This window comes from Columba livia, chromosome 2 (genome assembly GCF_036013475.1).
Source record: "Columba livia isolate bColLiv1 breed racing homer chromosome 2, bColLiv1.pat.W.v2, whole genome shotgun sequence".
NCBI lineage: Eukaryota > Metazoa > Chordata > Aves > Columbiformes > Columbidae > Columba > Columba livia.
This window is the reverse complement of record NC_088603.1, coordinates 49,365,170-49,386,592: the sequence shown is the minus strand read 5'-3', so window position 1 is coordinate 49,386,592 and position 21,423 is coordinate 49,365,170. Positions and strand designations below refer to the sequence as shown.

At 37.1% G+C, this 21,423-nt stretch overlaps 1 protein-coding gene across 10 annotated transcripts in view; it reads right to left on the bottom strand.

Annotated features, from left to right (window-relative positions):
* The window catches only part of BBS9 (Bardet-Biedl syndrome 9), a 307,045-nt gene that overhangs the window by 264,479 nt on the left and 21,143 nt on the right, over positions 1-21,423 (bottom strand). For 5 of the 10 annotated variants that reach the window (XM_065055148.1, XM_065055150.1, XM_065055147.1 and 2 more), the window contains exons 7-11: positions 6,986-7,160; positions 4,348-4,432; positions 2,378-2,561; positions 1,249-1,378; positions 512-579 (exon numbers count right to left, since the gene is read on the bottom strand). In XM_065055148.1, coding sequence (XP_064911220.1) covers positions 512-579; positions 1,249-1,378; positions 2,378-2,561; positions 4,348-4,432; positions 6,986-7,160 — 642 coding nt within the window. The remainder of the gene's footprint in view (positions 1-511; positions 580-1,248; positions 1,379-2,377; positions 2,562-4,347; positions 4,433-6,985; positions 7,161-21,423) is intronic. The other 5 variants (XM_065055155.1, XM_065055157.1, XM_065055152.1 and 2 more) reach the window with 1 other exon arrangement.

The window sequence follows — 21,423 nt, the reverse complement described above, 5'->3', positions numbered from 1 at the left end:
GAACAGGCAGAATCTGCATAAACTTCTTTGAGGCATTATTGAAACAGATGGTTTAATAATATGTTTAAAAAGAAGGTATATACAAATGTTAGTACAATCTGCTGTTGTAAAAATCAATGCCTTTTCCAACTTTTTTCTGACACAAATATTTTGTCCAAACTTCTAAACCTGTACTGTCATATCCTGCATAATTAACTTTTGGTTTATACTAACTGGCCCACTGAGACTATTTGTTATATTTTACTTGTAAGACCTGTTGGATAAAAGCCAGCAGAACTCTCTCCAGAGAGAAAAAAAAAAACCTTAAATTGTTAAAAAATCATTAGGCAACCATTAGCACCAAACAAAACACAAACATCTCTCAAATTACTCTGCACAAGTCAGTAAAGCTAGTTACATGTTGCATTTTCATCTATTACGAGATCAAACACACAACACGACCAAGTATTCAACAAACCAGTGTATGTTAGCACAAAAGCCACATGCCTGCCAGGGATCAGAAGGAATTTACCTGACAAGGACACTCCTACTGCATCCAGTATGGTCACAGGCACTGGGCAGCCAGCACCTACCACAGCTCTGGTGGCACAAAGTACAGGCATAAACTGGGTTGGAAAAACACTTGCTGAACTTTTCTGTAGTTTTCTTATTCCAGTGACAGACTCAGCAGAAGTTATTAATATGCCATTTCTCTGCACTCCATTCCCCACCCAACCAGGTTTTTCCTGACCTGTCTCATGTGTATCTTACAAAGGGTTTTGGTCTGTTGCAGTGCAATCCTGAGCCATTCAAATGGTTCTTTAATTTCCACAGTTTAACATTGGAGTTGAATAATCTGTTCCAACAAATTATCTCTGGAATTCATATGCTCTTAAATGCCTAATGAAGAACAGATTTTCAGTGAGATTCCCTATTTGCCTGTCTCAAGGAAGGATCTTACCAGATTGCAAAGCTTCTCTTTCCATTATTTTAAAGAAGAAACTACTCCACCGAAGGTGCAAGACCGCAGGTTCTACCTTCACTCAAGAAATCTAAAGCACAGTACAGCAACTCTAGTATTCTTCTAGAATTAACGGTATGCCCATTAATGATATTAATATTTTACAAAATAAAGAAAAAACACTTAGAATTTTCCTTTTACAAGTCACCCTATTTATTACACGCCTCAGAACTGTTTGTTAAGAACTACAAGCAAATTTCACAACTGGAAATCAATCTGAAAAAAGTAAACTTTAATAAGTTACTTACTGTAAATTTGCTACTTTCACTGATACAGGAATGTGAGGAAGTTGAGTGGCCCATTTCAGTGTAACATCTTGATAAACATTCAAAATTTTATTATGGTTTCCAACTAGAGTGTTTATTGTTCCTTCTTTCACTGTTAAAGATATAAAACAAGTTTTAGCACGAAAGATTTTCAAAAGCCAGTACTTTTCTTTGAGGCTTATATCATTACAATTTTTTTTCTTTTCCTTTCAAGCCATTAATTGTTATAAATTAATTTAGTATAATTAAAGTATTAACATTTCTGAAAGTTACATTGACAATAACCAAGGATATACATGATTAATTATGGATAACCATTTCAATTGCATACTACACAACACATGCCACAAATTTCTACACTTCTAGCCAGCCTTGTCTGGCAATTTAAAACACGACTAAGATTCGTAATTGCCATATTAGTATGCCAGGATAGGTACGACAAAATACACAGAGGTTAAATATCAGCTGTTCATGCTTAGTCTTCATTAATTCATTGACCTGTGAATACTGATTAAAAGGTATATGCATGTATAGATTTTATTTATAGCATAAATAAATCAGAAAGTATAAAATGTGAAGATTGTTAAGATCAAATACTAAAATGATATTTTAAGTTTAAAATAAGACAAAGAGCCAAAAATTTATCAGATAGTTTTTGAAACATTAATATAGAAAAGGTTTTAAGAATCTGTAGTTCTATAGTGGCTTCCAACAAAGTTGGTTGTTTCATCTCCTAACAGTAAACTTCATTTGGTTTTTTGTAACTGTCAGTAAATGACAGAAGGTTCTCAAGCACTAGTTTACTCTCAAAATCTCTCATTCTTCCATGTTCGTTGCTTGGGTAGTCTGGGCAAACTTACTCAAACACTAGACAATTACCTCAATTTGGTGATGAGAAAATATCTATTTAGATTCTAAAAATTATGACACTTCACACTAAGTAACTTTTGAAAATAAATCTGCTTCAACCAAAAAGAAAGCTCCAATTCCACAGATTTTCTACAAATCAACAGCTTATTCAGAAAAAAAATATATTTATTCAGTGAAAATAAAAATTCTTAGCTGTAAAAGTAACCAAGCTAAAATTAAGTTGAATTTTCCTTTTACAAACCTGAACAATAAGGAATGAAGCAACTTGGACTGTAATCAAGCTTTTTCATGAATCGAATTTGCCCATTATCCTTCAGGCAAAAGAAGTTTCTCTCACCAAGCACAAAAACAGAAGAAACTGCTTGATTAAAGGAGACAACACATATATCCAGTGCTTGTTCTCCGATGTTTAAAACCCAATCCACCTTCAAAAGAAAAAACATGCTCCAGAGACCAGTTGACAGCTGCATATTGGAGACAAAACTTATAGAGAAGGCTTAGAATTCATCAAATTACATGAATATTGTTAACATAGATAGAAAAGCAAAATCAAGGTCTTTTTTTGAATGAGAAAACATTAGTTATCCTCTTATGTTGAAGGCAGTTGATAACTTTCCTTATTGTGACTAAAGTAGCAAAAACATCCTCCACTTCTTGAAATAGTTGTGAATTGATGGCTACACAGTTCACTTAAGTATATTAAAATTTTAAATTACACATCCCATTCAAAATGAAAACACTTTATATTTTAACAATTAAATATAAGAACAGAGTATCAGAATCATTTAAATCTGCCTCTTTACATGTCCTCAGATATTAAGGGCAAGGTTAGAGAGCAAAAGGTGATAACTTATTCTACCAATACGTGCAAATGGAAAAACAGACAACATTTTAGGTGTGTAAGCCAATACTCACGTTTTCAGTCACTAATGTACAGCCTTAAATCAGAAGTATGTTTGTGCATATGACAGCTTGTCTACTTTTCCACCTACACACATTGATATAATAAGCAACGACTTAGAAATTCCACCATGCCTATATCCTTACATCTTTAAACAATACTACTGCTTATTGATACTTTTCATTGGTTTGTTATTTCAGCTCCTCTGAGAAATCTCAACTAATTCACATATGCAAAAATTGCTTTTGACTACTGCCAAGCTGGTTAAACAGAAATTCAGAATTTCTGAAGTCAAAAACATCAACTGTCAGCAAATTGCAAGTTCAACTGTCAGCACTTCTTATATGAACAGCATCAATCATTTTGCTTGAAGAAACATAGAATGTGTTAGTAAACATACTGATGTATCTGACATATGATGCTGTAAGTGGCATCTTAAAAGCCAAAGGGAAAAAAAAGCAAGGCTTATTACATTCATTTCCACATATGCTTCTCAGTTTAGATTTTTTTAAATGTATATAATTCGCAGCATATCTGTTGAAGCTTCCAGATTTCTTATTTAAAAACTACGTCTACTCCTAATTCAAAATGTAGGATTCTGACTGACAATTTCAAAAAGTTCTATGATTAGCCGCTGCAAGGAAAATGTTCTCCCTATATTTTACTGTTATATATGAAATATGCTGAATCTAGCATTTTACATAGCATATTTAGCAGACAAGCAATTCTACTGCAGGACCACAGAGAATGAAAATCTCTTCTTCTGAATAGGAGGCAGCTCAAATATTAAACAGCTTAGTCACAGGGACCTCCTGAAGACCACTGAATCCACAGGATTTTCACAAAAAGAGTCGAGGATACTGCCTAGTTATGGAAGTATTTTTCGCTGCTGAGTTTTCTCAAAACAGAAAGGATTCCCCAGGTAGCACGAGGTTAATTTTGGAAGTCCAACACAAAGTCACAAATGGACTGAAATTAAAAACATGAGCAATATTTCAGGTGTACCTATTAATCTGTTTTACCACAGTTTAGATTTTATTACAAGACTGCCTTAGAAATAGGTATTTCCAGTATATGATTCTCTTCCCCCCCACTCCCTTAGAACAACAGTGAGTTTGAAGGTCCAACCATAAACAACTGAAGCCCAAGGAAAACTTAATAGAAAACTACTGGAGTCTTTCCATTGCCTTTAATGGCAATTGGATCAGGTCCTTTGTCAGCAGACAAAGTTTCCATTCGTTACTTAGCATTGGTCTTCTTAACATGTATGCAGTGCACCATACACGTTATGTAAAACAAACAGGTTTTACCGCAAGTCTTTTTCCAGAACTAAGTTTTTGCTGTTCTGTTTCTTGTCTTTCATCAGCATCTGTCGCAAATGCCAACACTTGGTACCTGTTATAGGAGGTTTTAAAAAGTAAAAAAGTAATATATATCTTTGTAGTTAATATCCTTACATTAAGTAAAAAATGAAATATAATTATCATATTATGAGTATACATACAGAGTAAAAGAACAGTCTAAAAGGATTGTTAGAAAGCCTACTGTGTGACAACTATCACCAGCAAAGCTGAAATAATAAATATCACTGTAGGATAACAACTAAGTGTAAAGATGGAAATTAAAATAAACATTTCTATTCAGATGTTAAAATAAATTCAACAGCTAAATATATTAGAGGATAGAAATCTAGACCCCAAAGAAGATAGAAGCAAGAAACCAATATATTTTCAAATGGCGAAATTAGGATTATAATAAAACAAACATTTCTGTTATTAAACTTTAAGAAAACCTCCTAAACTACCCTGAAATACAATCTGCTATATCTAATAGTTATGCTCTCAAGCATATCCATTAAGTAGATTAAGTGGTTCCAATCCAAGAGATAACAGTAAACTGGCACCAGCAGGTGGCACATCTGCTTCAAATGTATTTGGAAAACAAGAAAAAGATGGGAGGTTTCTGGGTTTCTTTGTACATCTGTTACTATTATTTTGTAACTGCTAACCAACCATACTAGGAAAAATTGGCAATCAAGACATTAGAACAAGAGATGTGCCCAGCAGGACTAGGGAAGCGATCATTTCCCTGTACTCGGCACTGGTGAGGCCACAACTCAAATCCTGTGTTCAGTTTTGGGCCCCTCACTACAAGAAATTCATTGAGGTGATGGAGAGAGCTCAAAGGAAGCAACGAAGCTGGTGAGGGGTCTGGAGCACAAGTCTGATGAGGAGCAGCTGAGGGAACTGGGGCTGTTCAGCCTGGAGAAAAGGAGGCTGAGGGAAGACCTTATCACTGTCTACAACTACCTGAAAGGAGGTTGCAGCATGAAGGGTGTTGGTCTCTTCTCACAAGTAGCAAGCAGTAGGACAAGAGCAAATGGCCTCAAGTTGCACCAGGGGAGGTTTAGATTGGATATTGGGAAAAATTTATTCACAGAAAGAGTCAGGCACTGGAACGGTCTGCTCAGTGAAGCGGTTAAGTCGCCATCCCTGGAAATGTTTAAAAGTGTGTAGATGAGGTGCTTTGGGACATAGTTTAGTGCTAGAGTCAGGTTAATGGTTGGACACTGCGATTTTGAGGGTGTCTTCCAATCAAAATGATTCTATGATTCTATGATTCCATGATCAGTCTTGGTTATCCATGAAGATTCACCAGCTCTCCTGGACCCTTCTGCCCTGAAGGGCAGTCTCTCACAGGATCCTGCCTGTCAGCTCCTTGGACAAGCCCAAGTCTGTTCTCTTGAAATCTACTGTCTTTAGTCCACTGCTTATCTTCCTCCCTTCTCTCAGTATCTTAATCTATATCACCTCTTGGTCACTGCAGCCAGTGTCTGTAACACTCAATGGCAAATGCTGACCATTGCTTCTCCAAACATTTCTTCTTTCTGAGTCGTGGATTCAGCAACACATCTTCCATAGCCAGGCTGTCTAGCACCTGTATCAAAAGGCTTTTCCTAATGCACCTCAGAAACTTTCCATCTTGCTGAGGTCCATTATGTTGCCCTCCCAGCAGACATTAGTCTCCCCTAAGAACAAGGGCCTGCATTTGGGAAACTTCTTGTTTAAAAAAAGGCTTCAGAGCAGATATCCACCACAACGTCTCCTTCCTCAGGCATCCATCTGATTCTAAACAGATGGATGCTTGAAAAACTCTCAACATGGTGGTTCCATAAGAGAGCCCCATGTACTCAAGGTGCTCCTCCATGGTGAACACAAATCCCCCCTTTGCCTGTCTTTTCTTCTTGAAGAGCCCCCACTCATTCCACTTTTAAGGTGTTATGAAAGCATCATCCCTCTTTGTGCACTTGACCCTTATCCCCTATACCATCACTTACATGATGGATTTAGCACCTGTCCCTCAGCCTAGCTGTCAAGGAGGTTAACAAGCCTCCTCTGCCACTTTGTCAGGTGGATTCCATCTCTCCTCACCAGCCCCCATTCCTCTGAGAGGATCCTATGATCACAAAAGCCAAAGCCCTGTTTCAAATATCTTCTGAAAATTGAACAGATTCGTCAGACTAGTAAGTATTTGCATCAAAATTAAAATTCAGTTGAAACAACTGGAAGGAACATTTGGCTAAAGCAGTAGAGTGCAGGCAACACAAAGCACAGATTAGACTGATCTGAAGCAGGGAAAAACCTGGCATTTGCAGGACAACACGATATGCCTTGATAAGCTAGTAAACTTAATACATTTATACAAATAAAATGGGACCATAAAGTCCTCAGGTCACACAGTATGCTTTCTTCTATGACTGTACAGAGACAGTAATCACCCAACAACATACAACATTTTATTTTTCTTCTGTCCTGTAACCAACTGTCACCTGCTTTGGGATGCATTATTAGTTAGGGCAATAAAAATCAGACATGCTTACTTCTAATTTGTTTACATACTAGATGATAGTATCAAAATATGCTATAATTACTGAACATGAACACATACTTGTAACTCTCAACCTGTTGACAAGAAGACACTGTAATGAAAGAATCTGTCCGAGAGCTGTAAGTCAAGGGACCCGGCAGAAGAAAACCAGGTAAAAAACGGCCAAAAGCGTAGCTTTCCTGCTCAAACAACATGAGCATCCCATCCATGGACTGTATGCATATCAAATCTCGACCTAAGGAAAGCAAAAGAAAGAAATACAAAGGAAACAAAGCAATGCTATTTATCTAGTTTTACTCCTAAAATTGTTAGTAAATTAAAATTGTACTCATAAGTAATCCTAACAAAAATAAGATTAATTTACACAGCTGTTTACTATGAGAAGAACACTAAATATTGCAACCTCAATAAAAGCTCACTTACTAAAATGAACAAACTAGATTTTTTGGGGCAATAACATTCAGAATATATTAACAGCAAAAAAATAGCTAGATATTTCATTTCAAACCAGAATTCCTAAAAATATAACTATTAAAATTCAGTTTAAATAAATGTTTCAATAATCCCCAAATCCCCAATTATTCTGGTTCTTAAATGCTTCTATACCTTACAAGCAGTCATAACAATTGTGATTTAAAATAACCTATTATATTCTTTCAAGTCTGCTTAAACAACACAACAGAAACTCCTACAAATATGCATTGCTGTAGAAATAATATAATACAATGGTAATGTTTGCATTCACATTTTCTGCCTTCAAGGAAAGAAAAAACAAAACAGGCCCACTTAGCGTTACCAGAAAGACTAAATAAAAAACAAATTAAAAAATTCAGCTTTGAGTAAATTACTTCAAGCCTCCATTACTTAGGAGCCTCAATACATGACTCGTCCTGCCTCAAGTGCACCAATCTAAATCCAAGTCTCATTTGGAAGACTTCTGAGATCAGAAGCTGCTTATAGAGTTTGCATTTCACATGCAAAGGTAACAATTCGAATAAACAATATTTTGCATCCATTCAAAGAGAGGATGATAGAAATATCTCTCCTGCATTCCGAGATAAGCCTCATCTTTCAAACACAACATGAAATACCTGTAATTCAAAATGTCTATTCACTTCCATTACAATACTCCATTGTGTCTCAGGAATTATTCTATACACATAGTTGACCCAAACACATTGTCTGTTCACTAAGCTTCATCCTCAGTTCTTTAAGAACGTTCTTCTGCCATAGGAGGATGAAGAAAAACAAAAATAGACTAAAACTTCTATCTTACACTTAGAAAAGGTAATGAAGGTCAAAGAGATATTCAGTATCTGAAATAGCAACAAATGTAAAGTACAGTGCAAAACATTGTTCATGTCCACTGTGATTCTTCATAGAAGCTTTACTTAAAAATAAACAAGTTCTCCCATTCCTCTTTCCAGATTCTCCATATAATTCACTGCATGTTCTATAAACCCCATCACAAGTACCAACCATTTGATAGGAAGGACATTTGAAAGTGCAAAGTTGAATTTTTCAGTCTCTAGTGAAACAGTTAAAATATTTCAATCGTTCAAACCAACGATTATACAGATAGAACTGCAAAACAATTTCTGCAGTGTAGTTTCAGGAACACTGATGGCATTTCAAGCACATAATCACACCACCTGTTTCTTTCCATATGTTCTACATAGACCTTTTCTGAGAACCTTAAAGGTCATTCCTATTCAGTGGAGTTTTGTGGTTTTGTCTGTTTGAGAACTCCTGAAGTGCATACATTTTGAGGAATAACATTAACTGACAATAACAAACACTTAAATTTTGCTTTAACAAGGTAGTAATAGCATTTCCAATTGACAAATTAATAAATATAGAAAATAATTTTATTCAATTTTTAGATAAATCCATTGTTCTTTATTAAACTTGAGAGAAATACTCCATTAATGAAAAATCCTTGGTGGTTTCAAAAAGAAACTTGCCTGAGAAACAATGAAAACTCATCTTCCTGAGCTGAAAATTGTCAGAATCTGTACTAATAAACTAATATGTCTTACAAAAGCAACTCAATGTGGAAATCATTAAAGCACTGTTCCAAAGTAGTAAGACTGAGATTTTGCCTGATACTGAAGTCCAACCAACATATCTTCGGATTTTTTCTACTACTGCAAGTGAGAAAATTTAAATATATCATCTTTATAGCAGCTCATTAAACCACTGACTGCTTGTCACTAGCAACTTCAATTTGATGATTTAAGTCTCAAAAGTTTAATCTATAACATTCTGAAGTTTGTACCACAACACTAGAAACTTGAAACATTTTAAATGTTTCCTCTTCTATGTGCAGATTAAAGTCATATATCCTTCTAGGAAACGTAAACTCTTTAACTCTGTTAACAGCAAAAGTCAACCAAGAAATGTTTCCTGTGACTAAATGCAATAATTTCTGAGAGAATTATGGGTTTGACATAGGTCTCCAAAAGCATTTTTTAAACAGACCAATTGGTTTAGAGCTATGATTTTCCTAGGATTTTTGATGCAGACTTCTTAAATTATAAAGCGGGGTGTAGGGCTTCTGTTTATTGTTTATAAAATTAGAAACATATTCTACAGTATACAAACATATTAGATATGCATATATAAACACACATCCTTAAGCTGCATAACTAGTATACTTCCCCTGAAATTATTTGTATAAAGCATCTTTATTAAGCCTTTAATAATCATTTACCCTCTTTAAATATTCTCCATAGGACAAATTCCAGAATTGCTTGATTTATTCATAACTTGTAGCTGACATTCTGCTCCTGAAATATGTGGTACTCAAGAGGTTACAGCGACTACTGATCATAGACAGAATGAATATTTGGTTTGCTGTTTATACTGAGCCTCTGAAGTACTAGCCAAGAACACTGCAATGACTTTAGTAAAGTCCAATTCAAAAATTAATGAGACTGACCTATAAATGCATACAGTATGTGTTTCGATTAAAAAATAAAGTTATTTGAAAGTTAATTTGAAAGTTATTCAATATTAAGGTTCCTACAATTCTGAATGTCCTGCTTTTTATCATTAACAGTTGACACTATCAACTATTATTAGTGAAAATTAAAAAGAAAAATAAAGTATTCATTAAAAAATTGTAGCAACCATATAAGTTCAAAGAGTATCACTTAAAAGCATGCTAAGGTTGTGAGTAGACAAATAAGTAAAATCAATCTAATGTTTTGCTACTGCTGGCAGAAGTAGTCCTGCTCACCTCCTTCACTCTGGGCCTCCAGCTACCCTTGCTCAGGTCACATAGTTCCTTCTCACTTCCAAGCCAGATCTGGTACTTATCTGATGGCTTGATAAACTGATATTTGGACACCATCCCAAATTTATAACTTTTTAAAAAAGTTTCAAACCAGTGACTCATCACCTCACACAAATAACTCCAGACAAGCCTAACAATGGCCAGGGATTACGTGGAAAGCATAAAGTGTGACATGGCTCTGGGGTGATGGTTAAGGGCATGATGGCCCAGCTGATTTTCCTCCTTGATCCTGCTGAGGAAGGGGAAGCACATGAGGAAGACTAGATGTACCCTATGGGTCAACAATAGGTTACACTGCAGGTATCCACATCAGACCTTTGTTTTATGACCATCCTCTTTGAGGATTGACAGCCATTTGGAAGAGACAGGATCGTCTGACTAAATCCAGAAAAAGTATCTTTGCCAACAGGCTTGCCAACTCAGTAAGAGCAACTTTAAACTAGGAATGACAGAGGAGGCAGAGACTTTACAACAATTCAGTGAGGGAGTGGTAGATGAAGTAAGCAAGCAAAAGGCTCCAGGATGATGTGAACCAAAGGGACGTGGCAATCAACTAAACAGGGCTGAAATGGAATTACCTCAAGCATAGGAATCCAAGTAAGGAAGTGCCCATAGAACAGCAGTCTTACTGAGAAAGCTCTCATGGCTTTCTGAATGCCTCTCTGAAATGTCTTCACAGTAATGTATTACCACATAGTAGGGGAAAAACAGGAGGAACTGGAAGTCTGTGCAAAGTTATAGGGCTATGACCTCATTGGGATCACAGAGATATAGTGGGCTAACTCACATGACCAGAGTGCTAAGATGGATGCATCCAGGCCTTTTAGGAAGGACATGCCAGGTTGATGATGGGGAGTTGCCCTTTTTAGAAAAGATCACTCAAAATGCACAGAGGGAGGTGATGAAGCAGTCAGGAGCTGCCTCATGAGGATCAGGATTATTGGGCAGACCAATATGACAGTGTGTCACAGGCCACATGATCAGGAAGACATCAATGAGGCACTCTTCAGACAACTGGCAGAAGCCTCATATTTGGTGGCTCTGGTTCTCATGGGGGCTTGAACTAGCCACATATCTGTAAGAAGGACAACAGCAGGGCACAAGAAATCTAGGAAGTTTCTGTAACACGTTGACAAAAACTTCCCAGCTCAGGTGACTGATGAGCCAAACAGGAGAGGTGCTCTGCTGGATGTGATACTTACCGGCAAGAAAGGATGTGAAGGTTAGGGTACAGCCTTGGCTACAGTGACTATGAGGGGGTGAGAAGGATGATCAAGATAAGTTCAGGAACATAAGAGGAATGAGCAGGGCATAACACAGGATCACATCCCTAGACTTCTGGAGAGCAGACTTCAGCATTCTCAGGGATCTGCCTATGAGTTTCTAATAGGATATGGCCCTGGAGAGAAAAGGGATCCAGTAAAGCTGGTTGAATATTCAAGGATTACCTCCAAGTTCAAGAACAGCCTATCCCAAGATGCAGGGAGTCAAGCAAAGGCAGGCAGCAAGACACCTACAAGGATAAACAAGAAGCTCCTGACTACACTGACATAAAAAGGAAGTGTAAAAGAAGTAGAAGCAGGGGCAGGTGACCTAGGAGGAATATACAGATACTGTATAACCATTCAGGGATGGTCTTAGGAAAGCAATAGCCCAGCTGAATTGAATCTGGCAAGGGATACAAAGGGCAACACAAAAGTATTCCACGAAGTATTGTATTCCAAATGAAGTAAATACGAAAAAGTATTCCAAATGAAGACTAGGAAAAATGTGAGACTGCTGGTCAATGGAGCAGGGGCCATAGGGGCCATACCCTCAGTCAAAGATGTTCTGGTTAGGGAATATTTAAACAAAATAAACTTAAGTTCATAGGGCTTGATGTGATGCACCAACAAGTGCTGAGGTAGCTGGCTGATGTCACTGCAATGCCACTCAATTATCTTTGAATGGCCATAGCAATCAGAAGAGGTCCCTAAAGACTGGAAGAAAGCAAATGTCACTATCTTCAAGAAGGACAAGTATGATGGTCCAGGGAATAGGCAAGTCAACCTCAGCTCAGACCCTGGGAAGGTAATGGAACAACTAATGCTTGTAAAAACTATTTCCAGACGCCTGAAGGACAAGAAGTTAATCGGGAGTAGTCAACATGGATCTACAAAGGTGAAATCACACTTAACCAACCTAACTTCCTTCTACAAAGAGGTGACTAGCTTTACTAGCTTTGTGGATGACAGATCAGTGGATGCCATTTATCTTGATTTTAGGTGTTGTCTCCCATAGCATCCCCATATATACACTGATGAAGTCCAGGCTACATAAATGGAAAATAAGGCTGACTGAAGACTGATTAAACTGCCAGGCTCAGAAGGTGTTCTGCCATTCAGAGCAACCTCAGCAGGCTGGAGAAGTAGGCAGACAGTCATGAAGATCGAAATGAAATGCAAAGTCCTGCCCCAGGAAGGAATAACTTCAGGCATCAGTACACAGTGGAGGCCAGCCATCTGGAAAACAGCTCTGCAGAGAAAGACCTGGATTCTCTTGGATGAATTATACCATGAGCCAGCAAAGGTGTCCAACAGTGTCCCAAACTGCATTAGGAAGAGTGTTACTAGGAAGCCAAAGGAAGCAATCCTTCCCCTCCACTCAGTATTGGTGAAGCCAACTGGGTCCAGTTCTGGGCTTCCCAGCACAAAAAATACTAGGGACATACTGCAGCAGGTCCAGCAAAAGGCCACAAAGATTACTGAGGAATTGGCACATCTTTCAGAAGAGGAGAAGCTAGAGGGCTGGGGCCGTTCAGCTTTGAGAAGAGATGGCTCAAGGGGAATCTCACGAATGTGCATAAACACCTAACGGGAAAGAAAGAAAAAGAGGGTGACAGACTCTTCTCTGTGGCTCCCAGTTACAGGACAAGAGTCAACAGGAACAAACTGTACCACATGAAATTCTATCTGAACTTTTTTTTTTTTTTTTTTAACTGTGAAGGTCAACAAACACTGTCTTCTTCCATAGACATATTGAAAATACAATTGAACACAACCCTGGGCAACTTCTAGCCGAACCTGCTTGGGAAGTGGGATTGGACTAGAAGACATCAAGAGAAGAATCACTAAAATAAGGCATTCAAAAAAGGCATTCTAACTTTCATCTCTCATCTACTCAAAGGCACTATGGTAGATACCTCTTCCTCTAGGTTGTGAAATTTCACAGGATTTAGTCCTATCACATACTCCTAATCAGCAAGCAGTGGCAATAATTAAAGAAACTTGAGACGTTTTGCACTGGTATGCTATCAATATTAAGGATACCCAGCTTCCACTTCCCAACAGTTGCTGACATTTTATCACACTGTTGATACAGTCTAGAAAAAGTATGAGTTAGCCAGCTGTATAAAATTATGAGTAACCAGGAAAAGTACTGTGAGAAACTTGTACAAACACTGGTAACCAGTAAAAGGTGCGAGCCCACTGGTTGCCACCACAGTTGCTTAGGTACAGTTATTTTAAAGTATAGTTATTGGCTACTAGAAATAACCAGTGGCATTTTTATTTGGCTTGCAAGAAAATAGTGCTTCATAATTCATGTGTCCATGTGACCATGGTTATTCTACATCTGTTACCTCAAAATCACATATGTTCACATTCAGCATTCAAAGGCATACCGAAAACCCTCTCAACATTTTACATTAGTTAACTGTTCAGTTCTACTTCTATTTTTCACCTTTATCAAGAATACAACTGTGTATGTCTGGGTAGAGAGAATCTTCAATTGTCTTTCCACAGTGTCCTATGAATTTTCCTATCATCAGCAGTGTGCTACAGAAGAAACCTGCAGCTGGCTGCCCTATTTCTCTTAATTTTCAAATGTCCAGCTTCAATAGAACTCCTCAGTATCTGAAACCTGAAGACAAAAAGATCACAGGCATCTTGGAAAAGTTTTTTTAAAGGCACAATAGTAGAACACATTTGTCTTTTGCCATGTTGCTATTCTACTGTTTGGAAAACTTCTAAATATGGCTTGATATATCATAAGATTAAAAGTAAAAGACATTTAAATGTAAAGTGAATGCCCTTAATAATAGAGAAATCTTACATATTTTGTAACAGAATTAAATGTCAGGTCCTTCTGGTTATACTGATGGTAGTGAGAAAGCTACCTTTTAGACACCTTCAGGGCTTAAGGTTGTCTAAAACATACAATTTAATTGTTACTTCTATTCTTCTGATGACATTTAAAGATAAACACTACAGCAGATATAATCAAAATGCAGTGGTAATCTAGCATACATATTACAATTCAGCTGACAGAAAAAAATTAAGAGCAGCAGAAGTGTTGAGTTGTTACTGCTTAAGAAACAAGTAGTAAAAGTTTCTGCTCTCATCTATGAATATCAATTTTCTTCTTACCAATTTCATTACATCATGAAAATGACTAACAGAAAAACTACAGCACTTTCTTCAATATATATGAAGCTGTCATATCAGACATGGAACCATTAATCTTTAACATGCATAATCCCCAATCACACACAAATATAACTGTTAAAATATCTCCTGTTTTAACAGTAGTGATATGATTGAATATGATATGACATAACATGACAAGTTCTTTAGAGTACTCCAATGATTTCCAAGCATACTGCAGTACTGAACGATACTGTCTGAAGAAACAAACACAAGGCACCTAAGACTGAATCAGTAATGGTTCTTTATGCCTTTAAGAGCACAGCATCACTTCTTAATATACCTACCACTTCATATTTGTGTTGTTCATACTCACTAATTTTCAAATTTGTATTTTAACTAGCTTGTACTAGTGGATCAAACTCCAATTATCCAAACTATTACATGTAAAGCATCATTAAAGAAAATTAAAATGTGTATGAAGTCTTACTTCCCAGCTTTTTATAGGTCAACTTATTTCCTTTGGCCATTTGTTTTTAATGTGTAGCTAGTGAATGGAGTTTTTATGTTTCACTTTAAGAAATGCAGTCTTCCAAAAACTCAGCCAGAAATGTCCATTTCAAAAAAGCTTATTGCAGCCAGTTGGCTTTGCCAGTGACATATTTATAAAGTGAAAATATAACCCATAGTGTTTTCTGCAGATCAGATGGAATCACTTAGTGTACTCTGCATAGTTTCAGCAGCTTGTGTCTCAAGAGGAATGTCGCTCAGCCAAAAAGTGTTACTTTTAAGCACAAGTCCAGCTACTGTTGTTTTGTAGTTTTGTTATTCTAGCATGAGATGAATACATTTGTCACACTTTTAAACCACAACACATTTTTAGAGCTAATGCAAAGCCAAAATGAGAGGCAGGTGGTAGATCTTTGAAATAAGCTTCTAATTAAATCTATTTTGGAGCTCAAGATTTTTGCATGTTAATGATTTCCGCCACTCCAAGCCTCCCTTCTGGCACCAAATCATTTTCATAAAAAGCACATTATGTAATCACGAGGCCTGAGCACCATGTGCAATCGGGCAGTGAAAACTACAGTATCAAATGGGATAAATTAGAAATCAGAAAAAGCCTCATGAAGTTACAGATTTTAGGAGATGTCAGCAGAGATAACTTTACTGCCTTTAATGGTAATCAAAAGCTTCAGTAAGAAGCCTCCTGTGGAAGGAAGCGTCAATGAAATAAAATGAAAAGATAAATCAGCATTTGTGTGACACCCAGCAACCTAAGAGCCATTCAATGATAGATGGGAAATGTCTTCCTAATAATGATAAAAGTTAAATCCACAGCACACTGACCAGTGAAGCAATGCACACAAACTGTATTCCCCCACACTGCAACAGGAATTACTGTCCTGACTTGGAACAAGCAAATATGTCCTCCTTTTCCTTCATCATTGAAATTTGTCCCCAGAAATTTCTCCCAGCACAGAGAAAGAAGTCTCCTCTGGTTCAAACCCATTTTGGAGAATTCAACTTGCCGCTGTGTGTAGCTCCTGAATCGAAACAGATCTGTGTCAACTGTGAGAAAAGCACTTCAGGAATCACTTCTGACTAACGGAAAAGACATTTGAAAATATGTCAGGCAGTTCTTAAAACAACGTATGCCCAGCAAAAGGCAAGTCTTAAGTTACTTCCCTAAGCCAAAGCAGGAAGCACATGTCAGTGTACATTCAGAATGAACTCTAAATTGACGAGCTTGGTGGTCTGGTGGCTGCTCATTGCATTACTACAAAAGGGATCAAAGTTCAGGACTTCAGCTGCAGCCATTCATTCTAGGCCAGAGGATCTGACAGCACCGCCAAGGCTGTGCAATACCCTGAACACACGTAAAGACGAAAAGGAAAAATGCTCTGCATCACTCAATGCTAATGCATGTACCCGCCCCAAACGATGCACAAAGTGTACGTGTGTTCCAGCTGAGACTGATGAAATTCTTTACTGCTGGAGTTGAAAAATCACTCCAACAGGAAGGAAATAGAGAAGTAGATAAGAGTTTAAGAAAAATCAAGGAAAGTGTTTAAGGAAAACACCAAATCCTTATTCTACTGATGTAAGCTTTAATATTAAAGTATCACAGTAAAACATGTTCATAAGCTCCAGCACAAGATATGCTCCCTCTGCAACAGCCCTCTCTGAGAAGCCTCCATGGTCAAGACACAGTAAAGCATGCAGCCAGAGCTGCTATGAGAAAAAGAATCTTTTTGCTTCTCACAGGCATCATACTGTGTTCTCTCTACCTAACCTCTTGCAGATTTCTGCCTATCATAAAATACAAGGAGGATTTCAGATGGAAAGGTAAAATACAAGGAGGATTTCAGATGGAAAGGTAATCTTGAAATTAATTATTACAGTATATCCAAAGGTTAATCAGTCCTCACACACACAATCAAACATTTAGAGACCTGTGGTATCACAGAATCACAGAATGCTAGGGATTGTGAGGGACCTCAAAAGATCATCTAGTCCAATCCCCCTGCTGGAGCAGGAACACCTAGATGAGGTTACAGAGGAATGTGTCCAGGTGAGTTTTGAATGTCTCCAGAGTAGGAGACTCCACAACCTCCCTGGGACAGCCTGTTCCAGTGCTCTGCTATCCTCACTGGGAAGAAGTTTCTTCTCATATTTAAGTGGAACCTCTTGTGTTCCAGTTTGGACTCATTGCCCCTTGTCCTATATCATTGGTTGTCACCAAGAAGAGCCTGGCTCCATCCTCGTGACACTCACCCTTTCATATTTTTTGCATTAATGAGGTCAGCCCTGAGTCTCCTCCAAGCTAAAGAGACCCATCTCCCTCAACCTTTCCTTATAAGGGAGAAGCTCCACTCCCTTAATCACCTTCGTTGCTCCGCGCTGGACTCTCTCCAGCAGTTCCCTGTCCTTCTGGAACTGAGGGGCCCAGAACCGGACACAATATTCCAGATGCGGTCTCACCAGGGCAGAGTAGAGGGGGAAGAGTACTATTCCATATATTCATCAACCATTTGGATGAGGGAATAGAGTGTACTATCAGCAAGTCTGCTGATGACATCAAGCTGGGAGGAGTTGCTGACACACCAGAAGGCTGTGCTGCCATCCAGCGGGACCTGGACAGGCTGGAGAGTTGGGCAAGGAAAGGTTTAATGAAATATAACAAGGGAAAGTGTAGAGTCTAGGCAAGAACAACACCAGGTTCCAGTATAAGCTGGGGAATGACCTATTAGAGAGCAGTATGGGGGAGAGGGATCTGGGGGTCCTGGTGGACAGCAGGATGACCATGAGCCAGCACTGTGCCATTGTGGCCAGGAAGGCCAATGGCATCCTGGGGTGTATTAGAAGGGGGATGGTTAGTAGGTCGAGATATACTCCTTTATTCTTCATCAGACTCTTACCAAAGAAGATTACATATTTCAATTACACAACTTGGGAACAATCCCTTTAAACTTCAAATTGAACTGAGGTGGCAAAAGGACCCTTAGGAAAAACACCAGTATGGTTCAAAGGAGAAAAAAAAGACTGACATGCAGTATAGAGATCAGAAAGTATCCTAACTGCAACATCCAGCACACTAAAGTTCCTACTGAAAGTAAGCTGGTGTCTGGCACTGTGCAGACAGAAGAGGTAAAGTCCCCTCCCCTAAACAGATTACAGTACTAAAAATTGTTTATTACAACCTTCATTATAAGCAAATAATTTTTCCCACATTCAAAAACAGATGCTTCTACCTAGTGCAAGAAATAGTCTCAGGAAAAATGTTCAGGCAGCTGTGAAAGCAGTATCACAAAAACTTTTTTATTTTCAATATAGCACATTAATTACAGATAGTATAAATAGAGTGGGTCTTGAAAACAAAACATTACCTGTGCATGAGAGAATGGCTGAATCCATAGGTGTAGCCTGAATAATAATGATTCATGAAGAAATGGTAGTAGAATTCTTTTTCCTTAAATTTTGCTTCTCGTTTTAGCTTGTTGAGTAACTATTTCTCAAGCCCTAGTAATTGTAGAATTCTTTGAAGACCCTGCATCCATAGAGGCATTACAATACTGACACATACACCTTTTCTAAAGAAGGCAAGAGAAATTCTTGTCTGTGAACCTTTCCAATGTCAAGTACTGTCAGCAGTTGCCCTTCCAAATCAATAACCTTTGACTGGATAGTTAAGACACAGGGATGTTTTTAACAAATCACAAATCAATTGCAGACCTGTCATTGAGCTCAGTCAAATATAGGCCCTATTTCGCAATATTTTAGATACTTTCAAAAGTTATCAGTAAGATCTTAAGTCACCATCACACAATAAATCTACCATCTTTAAAATTCCATTAAAAACACTCCCGCAAACTTATAACTAAAAAGAATAACAAAATCCCACTGTTAAAACACAGTGAAATTCTCCATCTTTTCTCCTACATCTTCAGTTCTAGTCCTATTATAGTAAGAAGCTTCACAATTCCTAAGCAATTCCCAAAGCACTTTGACTCTTTACTACTGCTTTGAGCTAGAGAATCATTAAAAGAATTGCTGAAGAACGCTCTCCAGAATAACTGAAGTCACATCCAAAGAACTGATGGAAAATAGTTTATCACAAAGTCTAAGAGTCTGAATCTTACAATGTGAAACTGGGAGTTGAGTATAAAGAATCTTAGGTGGAACACTTATAGCTGTTCAAGAAACTTCAAACATCCCATTAAAATTAGAAATAAACAGCTTGACCAATTACCCTCAAAACCACCAATAAAATACAGCCACTTTTTATGTTCAGATCATTTGTGTATATATATATATATATATATATATATATATATATATATATATCCTAGACTAGTAACCAACATACAGAAAGAACTAACTCTTACTTTGTGGTCAAATGAGTCAGAGAATTACATCTCTATCAAAAACAAATTCACCACCCCTATTGCTTTTCTTTTTGGCACTCTTAGTAAAGACATCATAGATTTAGCAAGCAAGAACTATTTGTTATCTTGTATTTTAGGACTGTTGGAAACACTGTGAATACTCAAATGATCTTACTACTTTGCCACTAACCTTGCAAAATATTATCTTCATACTTTTGTAGGTAAGCAAGATGACACACATCTTCATTCCAATCAATCATCCTACTAAAGAGCAGTTGCATACATTTTATTTCTGCTGTAATCCTTCCTTGTCCTTTTTATTCACTATAGATGCCAAATATATTTTGGTGGGTTATTTATGTTTATCTATTTTAAACCATGCTCATAATCAGACTTTATTAGAAAAGTGTCTTCTTTATAATAAGACTTGCACCAAACCTAATAACCCAAAGTACAATTAGTAGAAAGCATCATAGCCTATACAAGATATATTTCATACCTCTAGAAAAAGCAGCTATTAATAACAAGGGGTTGGTGACCTTTCAGATAAATTTCTATAGGTTAGATACTTTTTTTGTAACGGAATAATCACAGACAAACACTAAAAAAATAAACAAAAGCTACATACACACATTTCTGAAAGACTCTTGGAAAAGATGAAAGAAGTTAAATAGTTAAAAACTAAAACTGCATTCTTTTGTATGAAAAAATATGGGGCAGCAAACAAATCTGATAGATAAATGTATCCACATGAAATGCTGGAACATTTAATATGAAAGTACATATGTAAATAATAAAGCTGTACGTAGGTTTGAAGTAACAGAAAATTCATCATGCCAAACTATTTATTAGACAGGGTAATAATATATACTGCATTTCTAAACTTTAGAGACAGCATCTCTAAACTTAAGTAAAACATCTGATATGATCTCAGACAATTGTCTCACAGGAAACCAGAGAATGGCAGGCAACAGCACTAAGAAGAAGAATCTGGGGATTAGAGTAGGATGATGAATTAAATATGAGTCAACAATATGTCACTAAAAAGACAAATGCAAGATTGGGTCATTATTAATATACATGCGCTATTAAAAACATATGAGGTAATTACTGCTCTGCTTGGCACTCACTGATTCTTGGCAGGAATACTGCAGAAGCCATAACCCCACACGCAAGATTTTATACTACCAGCGCACAATGACTGCACACATTTGGGTACCATACTTCAACAAAAGAAATTAGAAAAAAAAAACATATAAAATCTACCAAAGTTTTGAAAAACAAGTCTTTCATTTATATATACAACTGCTCCTAAACTTACATATTTCTACAATTGTTTTTAACTCATTTTACTCGCCGTGCTTTGTTTAAACAAAATGCAGATTAAGTTATATCTAGCAATTTATAATTGAATCAAAATTCTGGCATACTGAAGGCAACAGGAGTTTTTACTTCAGTTAAGATATGATCTTACTCATTATTGTTAAGAGAACTTGAGGAAGGTGAAAGGAAAGGGATGATAAGAGATTCCAAGAATGTTGTCCTTGATTATTTTTCCATTCACACATTCAATTTAGAGAAGAGGTTCTAACTCCACTATTTAAAAAAAAAAAAAACACAAACGGCTTTCCAAAGTTACATGAGAAACCATATCGGAGTAGTCATCAGCAGATCTATTCCATGAAAAAACTCATGAAGACCAAGCTTTTCAAATAATCTGTCCTCATCCAGAAGCAATCTAACAGGGAAGTGACAGTTAAAATTCTGGTCCTTAACAGAACTAGCCAATAAATCAAATTCCAAATTTATACTGCTGCTGTATTTAAACATAGTCATAAGAATCATTTAACCTTACAGCATAAAACTCAGCTGATAATTTTTTTCTGACTAACACCTAATAAAATTCGT